Source organism: Aulonocara stuartgranti (genome assembly GCF_965226115.1).
Source record: "Aulonocara stuartgranti genome assembly, chromosome: 12".
NCBI lineage: Eukaryota > Metazoa > Chordata > Actinopteri > Cichliformes > Cichlidae > Aulonocara > Aulonocara stuartgranti.
Window position 1 is genome coordinate 5,367,238 of NC_138948.1, and position 12,450 is coordinate 5,379,687.

At 40.3% G+C, this 12,450-nt stretch overlaps 2 protein-coding genes across 3 annotated transcripts in view; one reads left to right on the plus strand and one right to left on the minus strand.

Annotated features, from left to right (window-relative positions):
* The window catches only part of LOC309718381 (spermatid perinuclear RNA-binding protein-like), a 102,458-nt gene that overhangs the window by 51,280 nt on the left and 38,728 nt on the right, over window positions 1-12,450 (minus strand). For both annotated transcript variants that reach the window (XM_082553536.1, XM_082553537.1), the window contains exon 2: window positions 10,664-10,782. In XM_082553536.1, the coding sequence (XP_082409662.1) occupies window positions 10,664-10,666 (3 nt within the window). In that variant the 5' untranslated portion in view covers window positions 10,667-10,782. The remainder of the gene's footprint in view (window positions 1-10,663; window positions 10,783-12,450) is intronic.
* LOC309718389 (uncharacterized protein) lies at window positions 6,372-8,065 on the plus strand. The gene is made up of 3 exons (XM_082553557.1): window positions 6,372-6,530; window positions 6,619-6,695; window positions 6,952-8,065. The coding sequence occupies exons 2-3, from the start codon at window positions 6,646-6,648 to the stop codon at window positions 7,589-7,591; spliced, it is 690 nt and encodes a 229-aa protein (XP_082409683.1). The 5' UTR covers window positions 6,372-6,530; window positions 6,619-6,645; the 3' UTR covers window positions 7,592-8,065.

Genomic DNA, 12,450 nt, shown 5'->3' on the forward strand with positions numbered 1-12,450 from the left:
GCTGTTGGAGGAAGCAGACTAAATCCAAAGCCAAATCGATTTCTTTGAACTTGAACACACCGTTTATACTTCGATTCCCGGTGCTTCTCCTGTTGCTGCTGCAAATGCTTGTTTCTGGTGTCAGAAAGATTCCTCACAGTCAGCACGATGACAGCATTACACCTGAAGCAACCTGCGCTGCTGCCAATCTGTGCGTGGCCTAGATTCTGCTGCTGTTACTTAACATTAACATTTATGGCATGTGCTTAGGGATGGAGCCCATCTCTCTGAGGGGTAGATGAAAAAGGGCTGATGTGCAAAGCGTATCAGCGCTCGCTTTTACAAGCCAGAGTACGCCGGTCGAACATCACGGCAGGCTTTCAGTCCAAGGTCAAACTGCTACCTCTCTCAATCATCCCTTCCTCTTCTACTCCAGTCCTCCCCTCTCTCCTCCTGTTCTCCCTGCCTGCAGCGTGTAAGCACCCCTCATTACGGTGAGTTATTTATGACGGTGCTTTAATAATTCATGGCCACGAATCTCGAGGGCTTGTGCTGGAGTTGCGGGGGTCATTCATCACGACCTAGCTAATCTCTCGCTGAACTGCCACGGGGCATTCGTGGCTGTGTAGCGGCAAGTGTGGGCAGCGTCGACAACCATAACACACAAACATTAACAAGATCTACATGAAAGATTAAGAGTTTCATGGCATCGGCGCCGATTTGGATCACAGCCTGGCTTCATATCGGGCTGCTTCCTTTTGTTTGTGGCCTACGAGTCAGCTGGGAGTTCAACCTCGCGCTGCAATTAGAAGATAATCAAATCTACTGCTTTAATTAATTGCATTGCAAGGTTTTTCGGAGGATGTCTTGTACTTAAATCTAACATACAAATCAGAAGTAATTCCTTTAACATTTTGTTTTCACTGTGGAATCACTCAGGAGGATGATACCTGACACAAACAGGTTTTCACAGAGTAAAATCAGCCGGGTTTACTGTTAAGCCAGCAGACATATACAGATATGGATCCAGAAGTCTTTCTTCATTGATAAAAAGATGTACATAAACGCTCTCTCAGGACATCTTAGCTGCATGCTTAAACCAAGCGGCAAGCCACTACAGTAGTTCACTTACGTTTGGCTTCGAAAGTGAGTTAAACCTGAACTTTGTGGCATCACAGTCAGATCCACTCGCTCATCACATCCAGTTTTAAAATGCCAAGGTCAATGGGACTTCTGTATGCTTCAGAAACCAATGAGTGACTTAACCAGATGTTGAATTTAATAAGAACAAAAACTCCTTACATCCAGCCTTTAAGAACTCACTCTATAGCCATGTCAATTATTTAATTTAGTGGCCAAAGGCAAAGAGCAGTATATTCATTTTTTCAATTTTGAATATAGATTTACTTTAAAATTGAATATAGAGGCTCACTTACGGGAAAAAAAAGACACATGATGGAAACTTTTAGTGATTCTGCTCAAGTCTACAAATACTTATTTTGGTCCACCCAGGTGGTTCGGGTCTGCAGATATCTCCTCTCTAAGATATGCGAGAAATTCCTACTATGAATCAGACCTCAGGTTAGGGCCGTGCGATATGACCAAAATCTCATATCCCGATATAAGACATCTATCAGTCCCGATAATGATACAAATTACAAAAATTTAACATTTTCTGTAAATTTTGTGAATCTCGGGCAGCTCGACTTGCGTGAAGTGTTTCCAGCTGGGCGTTGTGTACCTGGAGTCGAGTGTTTTAACCGATGCATGAAACGATACATTTTTAGACACAAGTTGTAACGGCCGCCGTTTTCTTTGTGAGTATTTATTACACGGCGTGCTGCGGGGAATAGCCTGTTCTAACGTTTGAGTCTAAGGTTTATTTTTTAGCACCTGGCGGCTCTTTTTTGTTTCTCATCGATAAACACTCTGGATACTAGTTCACGGGATTCAGTTTATTTTGAAAAGTCTCAACAGGATCTTGAGCTTTATTGTGAAAGGTTTATGTGGAAAATAAACAAGTGGATACTAGAGCTGGGCGATAGAACGATAACGATATGTATCGCGATATAACTTTTACTCGATAGAGAAATTAAGCTATCGCGATAGACCTCGCCGCTCTTGTCCTCAAAAAAAAAAAAAAAAAAAAAAAAAAAAAAGGTCAGCCAATCCAAATTAAGTAGCGCAGAGCCGAACCAATCACAGCCGCAGCGTCGCGTCGCGTGACTTGTTAGGTACAGCACAAGTGCCAAGCCGCACGTGTGTTTGTTTGGGAAGCAGCCAGCGGGTAATGGAGCCAGCGCATAATGGAGGACATGAGTGTGCCGACTAGAAAAATCAACCGAGCGTGACCGAAGAGAAAACAGATGATGGTTCCAATGCCGGAGAGATTGTCAAACGGAAGAGCCATAGAAGTTCTGTAGTGGGAAGGTATTTCGGCTATTTCAAGTCTGACAAAAAACAGAGTAGCGTGCACTGTAAATTGTGCCGAAAGCAAGTCTGGAAATACAATAAACTGGTGCATGCGTCACACTGTGCGCCACGTTATTGTTTCGGTGAAATGAATTTCTACAAGACTGTTACTGTTAATTCTACTCTCTGCAGTGTTTAAATGCTTACATATACACACAGTTACTGTCCCTCCACACATACGACTCGGTTCTGCTTCTATGCCCCAGCTTTGTTTACTTTTTCCCACCGAGGCTTCTAGACTTCTGATTGGCCAACATTTCTGCACGGTTAGGAATCTAGCGCCACCTGCCGCTTTGGCATGTTCATAGCAGCGTTTTCCTTCATTTCTGCCTTTATGTGTGGACGGGATTATTTTTTAAAATGGAAAATCTCAGTTTTCAAAAATACCCGTGTACGTGTGGACGTAGCCTCAGTCTCTGACTGGAAGCGCTAATTCGTCATTCGGCTTTTGTCAGACTAAAGTAACTGTTAAAACTGTTTGAAAAGCTAAGCTATACAACAAGGAGAGATTGAGAATTTCCTTTTAGTTCTCAGTTTATTTGATATTGACAAAAGTTAGTCAGTTTTGTCTGTTCTTCTGTAAAACAAACTAAGATTTATTTTTAGAATTAATATTTTGTTTCTAAGTGGAATTGACAATTTAGTCTGTTTTGTTTGTTCTATTTTGAAACTTAAACGCTTTAGTGGCTGCCTTTTGTGTAGTTTGCAATATTTGCCTTTATTTATCTGAAAAAGTCTCATGTTCCTTAAGTACATCTACCCTGTTGAACTTATTATGGGAAATAAATATTTAAATAAAAACAAGCTGCTGATTATTTCACATTTTACTTGTGAGCAACGGCACATTTAAATCTTACAAATATAGTTATTTGGCTTATATCGTGATAGATATCGTTATCGCCTGAAATGAAAAAAACATATCGTGATATGAAAAAAATCTCATATCGCCCAGCTCTAGTGGATACGTGATGGTTTTACCGTCGTTGCTAACAACAACACATAAAAACAGGCGGTTGTCCGTCCATAATGTGCTTATATTAAATATAAGAGAAAGAGAGAACTTAAACAAATATATATGTAGCCACTACAATGACCACCAAAACGATCAAAAAATATTGCCGTAAACAGTTTCTTTTGCGACATCACGAAACAAACGATAGCGTAAAATGAAACGATAGATGTTTTTACATCGTCATCCGATATAGATCGTTATACCAAACAGCCCTACCTCAGCTGTCCGCACACCTCATTCATGACAGTCTGCAAATGTGCTCTAAATACAGAAAGCAAGTAATTAAACCACCTGTGGAATCTTTGACCACCACAAAGTAAAATATACATTTGTATTTGTTTTTAAAATCTGTATAGTAAAGACACTTTTTTTTTAACAGTTAGCATTCGTGAAATTTAATGTAATATAGCTTTAGGCATTATTGCAGTTATTTTGGTTTTCTCAGCGTACTGCCTGACAAGAGTTCCACTAATTTTAGACCATTTCAGAGCAGGAAAGGAGGCAAGTGTTTTTTAACATGGCAAAATTAAAAATAATGAACAAAAAAACCCCAACAAAACATAAACAAGCTTCCAATCCTTTTGGCTGGCACATTCAATGTCTACGATTAATTATATTGTCTGACACATAAACAAGCCACTAACCTGCCAGTACTCTCCAGAAGACATTATTTCTGGTGAGTGCACAAACAAAAATGCAATAGATAATATCTTCTGTTTGGTTAAAAACAAAACTTAGGAAGTAGCGTGAACACAAAATGTTACAGGCTGACACATACAGGATGATACTTTCTGCTAATAATAAAAGGTGGGGGTTGTCTGATGGTAAAGACTGTTTTCAGTCCATTCTTAGTGAGTCCTTCAGCACCAGGAATGATTGACTGGCACCATTCAAAACGGTTTTGTTTGGAGCTCAAAAGGACCGGGTGCAAACTGCGACTTTAAGAGAAAGTGATTCAGAGGTTTAAAAGCCTGACAGGTGAGAGTGTAAGACTTGGACTCCATTACTGTGTTTAATGCTTCACTTTTATCAGAAAAGTACTTGAAGACTCTACTCCTTGGATGTTGTTTACCTCAGAGAATCTTTACCATCAGGATGAGTGTGAAAACGTTACTTAACTAAATGACTGTTATCAGTCGTTATCAGACGCAGGTGGCCTCTTCTGCTTAAAGTGTTGTATACTCTAATGCAAATGTGGTTATTTTCTTCTCCTGCTGTGTCTCGAGTCAGAAAGAAAACAACAAAAATCTACATTTGAAGGCTGGAGGTGTGGCGGTGCCTGGATCCATCATTCGATTGCAATTTAACAACATTTCCTTCACAAATTCTGTTTGGTTCATAGACTAGACTTACCAGCTACCTCATTAGGTGTACTTGATAAACTGTTTGTAAAATATCTAATCAACCCAATCATATGGTTGTAAAAATAAGTGAATTTAGGCACATAGACATGGTCAAGGTCGTGTGCTGAATTTCAAAATTAGTATCAGAATGGGGAAGAAAGGCAGTTTAAGTGTCTTTGAATGTGACGTGTTTGTTAGTGTCAGATGACTGCTTTCAACCAAAGCAAGCAGAACAGCATCTCTGAAATCTCAACCCAACAGAGCACCTGTGGGATGTGTTGAACATACATATCATGTATGTGCAGCTGAAAAATCTGCAGCACCTGTGTGATGCTATCATGTCAACATGCACTAAAATTCATGACAAATGCTTCTTGAACCTATGCCATAAAAGTTTAAGGCAATTCTGAAAGTACCCAATATGCAGTGATTATCTTGTTGTCATTCATTAAGTACAAGACTGCGTTGTGAAAGCCCAGAGGCCTGCGTGCCAATTAGTGCCAATGGACTACTTGCACTAACACTTCCGCGTTCTATGTAGTCCTGCCCCAGTGCTTCCGGTGCGGTTAAACCATGGCGACGTGCTACACTCGCTGCCTACAAGAGCTCCCAAAATTGAACATCACCGATGTTCATCGGATTTGCAGAGTGACGACTACCCCCGCCAGCAAATTAGATAAAGGATTTAAGTTATATGCTGCATCATATATACACAACTACGAAGGTAAGAAAACGTAAATTAACTGACAAAGAAACGCTAGCTAACGTCAAATGCAAACACTACGTTACTCCGCTATGTCCTTCATTTGATGTCAGTTCTCTACATTACATGTTTTCTTAAACGGTGTTTTATGTCGTCCTAAACTATAGTTGAGGTTTTCTTAACTAATGTCACTTTTGTAGTTAGACACTGTTATAATGGCGTTAGGTAGTTGGCTAACTATGGAGGTAGTTAACTACCTAATGCTACTCTTGCTAAGTGTAAAATATATATGTTTAAGACATGCTGAAATGAGTAATACAGAAATAATGCTAATGGTACTTGTATCTTTATTCAGTGTCCAATAAAGACAGGTTGTCAGGGGAGGTCGGTGTGAGAGCCCTGTGCTACAGGTCAATGAGGAAGAGTGAGGCACCACACAGACTAAGTGTAGGCAGGAAGCTGTGTAAAGTTGTTAATCCCCGTTCAGTGGGGTTCAGTTCATTTAAGCATTAGTTAAGTTCATTCCTAAAGGCCCATCAACTTGAATGTTTTCCTTGTCTCCCTGCTTTATCACTCCTAATTTGACTAGTCAGATAGTTAAATCAACGTGTGTTTGGGTGATCAGAAACATTTGACAACAAGTTAATACTGCAAATATACACAATCTAAGTTATTACAGTTATCAAGCATGGTTAAGTTGTTTTAATAGGGAGAGAAGGAAACACTAAGCATTCAGGAGGGTGCGTAACCATAACACTGAACTATGTTCCTGTTCGGCTCTTCCATGAAGATGTTACATTTTTAATTTTCGTTCTTTCTTCTTAGATTAAGCTTCTGGATTCATCGCCGGTGATACTGACACATAGCCAGTGCTCCTGTGTGGCAGGCGCTGTTATGTGCAATCACACAGTGGCACTGCTCTTCCAAACAGCACACTACTCACAACTCAGAGTGCCGGTTGTCCCCCCCTGTGCATAGCTGCACGGAATCTGAACAGCAATGGCACAAGCCACGGACAGTGGTAATTTAAATGAGGTTAAAGTTTTTGAATTAGTCCATGTTTACATATGAACAGCAACACCATCCATAGTAAATGTGTCTTCTGTTAGGGTGTGAAGCCAGGACCCATCAACTCCATGATCTTCACTAAGCCGGTACCAAATAGGATGGCCCAGACTGGAGTACGGTAATTACATTTGTAAAATTTGGTTTCACGTGTTACAAATGTATGTTGCTATTTTTTTCATACATACATGTGTCAGAATAGGTATTAATTTACATACAACATTACACTTTCTGAAGACTGCTAACTCAGTCATGTACATATACATCCCAGTCTCTAACTTATGCACCACTGTTTTACACCTTTTAGTTTTTAGTTTAGTTGTTGTTCAGTATAACAACCTTCTTCCTTACATTATTGTCATTGATGTTTTCTTTAGGAGTGGCTTCTACAGAGGCATGGTGGGTCCGTTACCAGATCCCTGCTTGTTCAGAATAACGGAGGCATATGCAAAATTTAATATTGAGGACAGGCCACTTGTGACCACAATGAACATGAGACCTGACAAGCCCCTTGTGGAAAGTGCCTTTGGGCTGGTGCAGGAGGGCAGTGTTCTGTCATATCAGCAGCCGGTTTTGACAACCCGGTACATCACACTACACCGCGATGCACCACCAACACCGCACTTGCCTCTGGAGGGGTATGACATCTTGCCATCAGATTGTGTGTTTGTGTGCTCAGAAGAAGAGCTTCTGCATCTGAAAAGCTTGTCTGTAATTCTGGAAATGGCTCACAAAATAGAGGAAGCTACACGTGAGCAAAGCTCTTCGTCTGAGTGGCATCAGCTCCGCAGGCCCAGAGTGACTGCCTCTAGGTTTCGGGAGGTGTGTCACGTCAGAGGCCAGAGCTCGGCCGAGTCACTAGCAGAGCGTATATTGAAGGGAACAAGGCAGACAGCAGACATGAGGAGAGGAACTGAGATGGAGCCTGCAATAGCAGCAGAGTATAGTAGGCTAATGAATGTTAACTACTCACCCTGTGGTCTGGTCATTCACCCCATTGCTTGCTGCATCTCCTGATGGTGTTGTTTTTGACCCCAATGAATACCCCCAGTTTGGCTTCGTCGAATTCAAATGTCCCAATGTACAAAACTTTATTGACTGCAAATATGTGCAGATGGAATGTGGTACCCCTAAACTAAAAAAGAGCCACGCATATTACTGGCAAGTGCAAGGACAACTGCTCATCAGTGGGATGCAGTGGTGTGACTTTGTTGTGTGGGCACAAGAGGACTACCTAGTGCAAAGAATATACATGGATACAGATGTGCACAATGCAATCAGAGAAAAGGCAGACTATTTCTTTTTTTACATATATATGCCAAGATACCTGTGTTTGAAAAAATGAACAGTGAAAACATAGCAAAAAGAAAAACAGATCCTTCAGGCTGGCTGGAACAAAATAACTGATGTTTTATTTTCAATATATTTCATGAATTCTTTTGTTGTTACATGTTACCTTTATGTGACATCAATAAACTGTTATTTAAGCAATGGCATCAATTTAATTTTTAAAAACACACATTAAAACGTTGAATTTGTGCAGAACTTATTTACATGGTAAGTATTTAAAACTCCATGCCTAGCATACTGATATACATTTAGACAATAACACAACTGAACTGTAGAAAATGACAAATGGTATTTTTGATGTTCCAAAAGCTCAATGTCACTTATGATTTTAAAACGATTTAGTGATTTACTTTATAATTTTGATAAACAGTTTTGTTGAATCTGAATAGTAATATAGTAATATAATTAAACAGTATTATTAACATTAAACATTTGCAATGAATTTGAATTATCAATAACTGAAACTCAACTATCAGCACTCAAGTACCAGTTCTGTAATCAAGTATTGTCAGCTGAGAAGGAAGAAATGCAACTGTAGTGGCCTCAGCTGCAGGTCATTTTCCACAAGTTACTGGCACTGGTGTCTTGGGAAAAATCCATCTTGTCTCACTTAACCCATTTTTTAACTAATGCTGTGTTCTGGTAATTTGACAGCATACATGCCACTGCAAACAGTTGGTTGATATTATAAACATGTGACATGGTAATGATGCTATCAAAAAGTTTGTTCTGTTTGATCCTCCTAATGACTCGCTCCACATGTACCCTGAGTCTGGCTATGGCCTGCGTCTCCTTAACCTGGTATGCTGGCATCTGCTTCTGCTTAGATAGAAAAGGTGGGCAGTACACTTTGCATTTACAACAATCAGTGATTAGGAAGCCCTTATCTACCATCACTGCCATGTCTTCAGTCAACTTCTCAGCAATGCCTGATTGTTTGAATAGTTCCTTGTCACTAACCGAACCAGCATACAGATTAGAGATGAAAAGTAAATATCTATTTTGTTTTCATTAAGACTGGAAAAACTTTCGAAATTTAACTGATGGTGACCTTGGTATATTTTAAACAGTTAGCTTGAATAGAACTTAGGTGTACCTGGTATAGAATCGGATGTCAGTGTCAGAGCCAGCAAAACGCTGTAACCCAAATTCTCGCTGGACACGTAACTCCTGTATTTCCTTCCTCAGAGTCTCCACGTCTTTGGACAGGTCTTCTGCAGCTGATGCAGATATGTCCAATGCAGACGGCTCAGGGACTGAGCAGTAGTCATGATCTCTTGTAAGACTTTGCTCTTCTTGATCGTCAGGAGGAACTAGTTCAGGGCGTCGCTCCGTTCTCTCCCAAACACTACGCCGCGGTGGTTCAACTTTATAGCCATTCCACTCAAAAAGTGTTGGTACAGCACCTTTAATAAGCCTCCTTCGACCATCGAGGGTTGTTGGCTCTATGAGTTGATCACTGGCAAAGTGTCTGCAGCAGACCCTGGTGTGAGAGGTGATCGTGAAATGATCCCGGTGTATGTTTACCGGCCATTGTCTTCTCAAGTCGGAATGGGTCGGAAAGGCATGAAAACTTAGTATGCCATTAAATTTGGCTGAAGCTGAACAAAGTGGGACACAGCAATGCTCGGAGTATTTCTTCTCCTGTTTTTGAAAATGTTCTGTTTTAAATACTTTCCTTTTTATACTCATTCTGAAGCGACATTAGCATAGCTACCGATAGATAAGCAAACGTACCGGAAACGCACAAGCGGTACTATTTGGAAACGGAAATACGTCACATGCCCTAGTGCAAGTAGTCTATTGACAGACTAATCTCAAGACCAAACTTCCTGGAATTATTTGTTAGATAATTCCATTATAATTCCATTATAAATGGTCCAAAGGGCACAAGAACCACAAGCATCACAAGAACAGCTGCCCGTGTTGTATGACTAGGTGTTTGACTGCTCATACACCTAAAGCCTTAGCAACAGTGGAGAAGAAACAATCCACCATAAAGCCGATATAAAGAGGGAACAAGGCATACAGGCCAAAACCTTTTTTGTGGTACATTATTATTTTAGCTGTAAAGTTTATCATTGTAACCTGGGAGTCAGTAGGGATTTACTTCCCTTTGAACAGCCTCAAGTGGCCTCTAGAGGAACTGCAGTTGCTGACAATTAGCTCTAGGGTGAGGAAATAAAAAATAAATCACAGTCTGGGTTAAAACCCAGCCTGTTAAACTTTGTCACAACATTTATCACAGCATTTACCATCAGAGCTTTTACATGCACTTCTTCACACAACCACTAGATGTCTACATAATCTGGTTTTCTCCGCTGGTCAGTGGTTACAATGAATGGTAAGAGTCTATGGAGCCTGCTCAACGGGAGAGAAGATGCCCGCTGGGGATGTGTATGTGACTGATAACCATTAATAACAGCTATGATTGGGGTGATAAGATCACAGGGCATCATCCAATCAGCTTTTTCTCAAAAATAGGACATGGAAAAGTAGAGTTATTCTTCTTATCAAATTGTCGTGCTATACTGGAGAATTCTAGCATTTTAATTTTGTTTTCAATGTATTTTTCCTCTCCCTGAACGAGGTAGACATGATCGGTCATCGTGCTGACTGATCATGTACCTGATCAGTGTTCACACTACAGGTGAATATGTGTATATAACAGCTGGAAACACACTATTGATAGCTAAACACACAAAATATACAAACACCAGACATAATCAGGAGACTCACCATGTCCAGGCTTTTGGAGAGGTCGTGGGAGGGGTTTAGGTGAGGACCAGAGTCCCGTCACTCGGCCTCTTCATGCAGTCGAACACCTCTCGACTGTCGGCTCCTCGGTCAGAGTCTCACTGCGGAGACAAAATATAAAGATTAAGTCCTCCATTAACCTTTGTTACACCCACACACTCAGAGAGTTTATTCATTTGTTGGATTGCTGGTATTGCTTTAATCTTTGTATTTGTACAGTTTGTTGCTTATAATGTGGGTGATCCAGGATTTAGAGCTTATTCTAAGCTGCTCTGAATAAACATCAGCTACATGCTATAAATGTGAAGCTGCATTATCAAGACTTAAACAATAATCCCAAATGTCACATTTTTGGACATTGTGCTCCATGTTGCACATCTATTAATCACAAATCTTCCATCCTCGTACAACTATAGTGGACTTAAAACAGAAGGTATGAAAACTGAGAAAACTTTCAGAAAAGCATCAGAGTAAAGCAAAGATTGGAGTGGAACCACACTTTCCACAAATCCACCACATCTTTTAGTTTTTATGTGAGGGCGGGACATAAATCTGACGTTGCTGACGTCAATCTGCCACAGACTCCACTGTTGTTTCAGAAATTCTACTCTGAAAATAAAAAAATGGTAATAACTAGAGATGGACCGATCCGATATTACGTATCGGTATCGGTCCGATACTGACCTAAATTACTGGATCGGATATCGGAGAAAAATAAAAAATGTAATCCGATCCATTAAATATCACGAAACCACCTCACAAAACTTGCAACACGCCGTAACTCACCTCAGAACGTTAGCACGTCGGAGCAGTATGCATCACGTGATAGAGCGGCTGTGGCATGCGGGACCTGTCGGTGGTCTGGATAGCATTTGGAGCTTCGCTAGCAACCTGGCATTTCATCTCCGACAAAGTTATCCCCGAGAGAAGTAAAGCAAGTGTGTAAGTCCATCTCTGAATGTTTGTAAAGCATTCCTGCGTTAAGCTTAACAAGCGACTGCCTCTCACTCTCCGGCTGCTACTTCAATCGTGAAACTGCTTAATGATCAGCTGATCGGCTTTTCTGTCGGGAGTCCGTCTGTCTTGTTTGTTTTTGGCCCACTTTGCACCAGAAAGAGGAAACCAGCGGCTGAACAACAGCAGCACGTTTAAGCTTGATAAGCTGTTGTTAGAATTTATTTATTATTACTTTCTACTCGAGGATCTTTTTCTACGTAGCTGACGCTGGTAACTGTGCAGGGGCGGATCTAGCAAAGGTTAGCCAGGGGGGCCGATAGGGCATTAACAGGGAAAAGGGGGCACAAAGACATACTTTTCTTTCTTATTCTCATTTAAAATGTCTAGCTTTTAATAAATAATTATCTGACACCCAAAGTTTTAATTTGATGTAAAATGAATAGAAGTCAATTACTGTATATAGTGACTATTAAGTCTAATATATATACCCTAGTAAGCTATAGTACTTTTTCCTTTGGGAAGGTACCATCTGTGCAGTCTGCAATTTTGTTGAAGAAAGATGTTGAATCTATTTAATATTTCTTGAAAAAGAATTGATTTCTGTGCATTTTTTTCACACTTCATCAAATTAAGGTTGATTACGTCGATTAAGCATCATGAGGTGGAGCGTGAGGGGTGGTTCCCTATTTTTTATTTATTTATTTTTGTTGTTGCTGGGAGTTGGAACCCTATTAGTTAGGTTGCTTAATATTTATGCTAAGTACTCTTTAAAATACCAGAATAGGGAGGATGGTGTAGGTTTAAGTTTATTA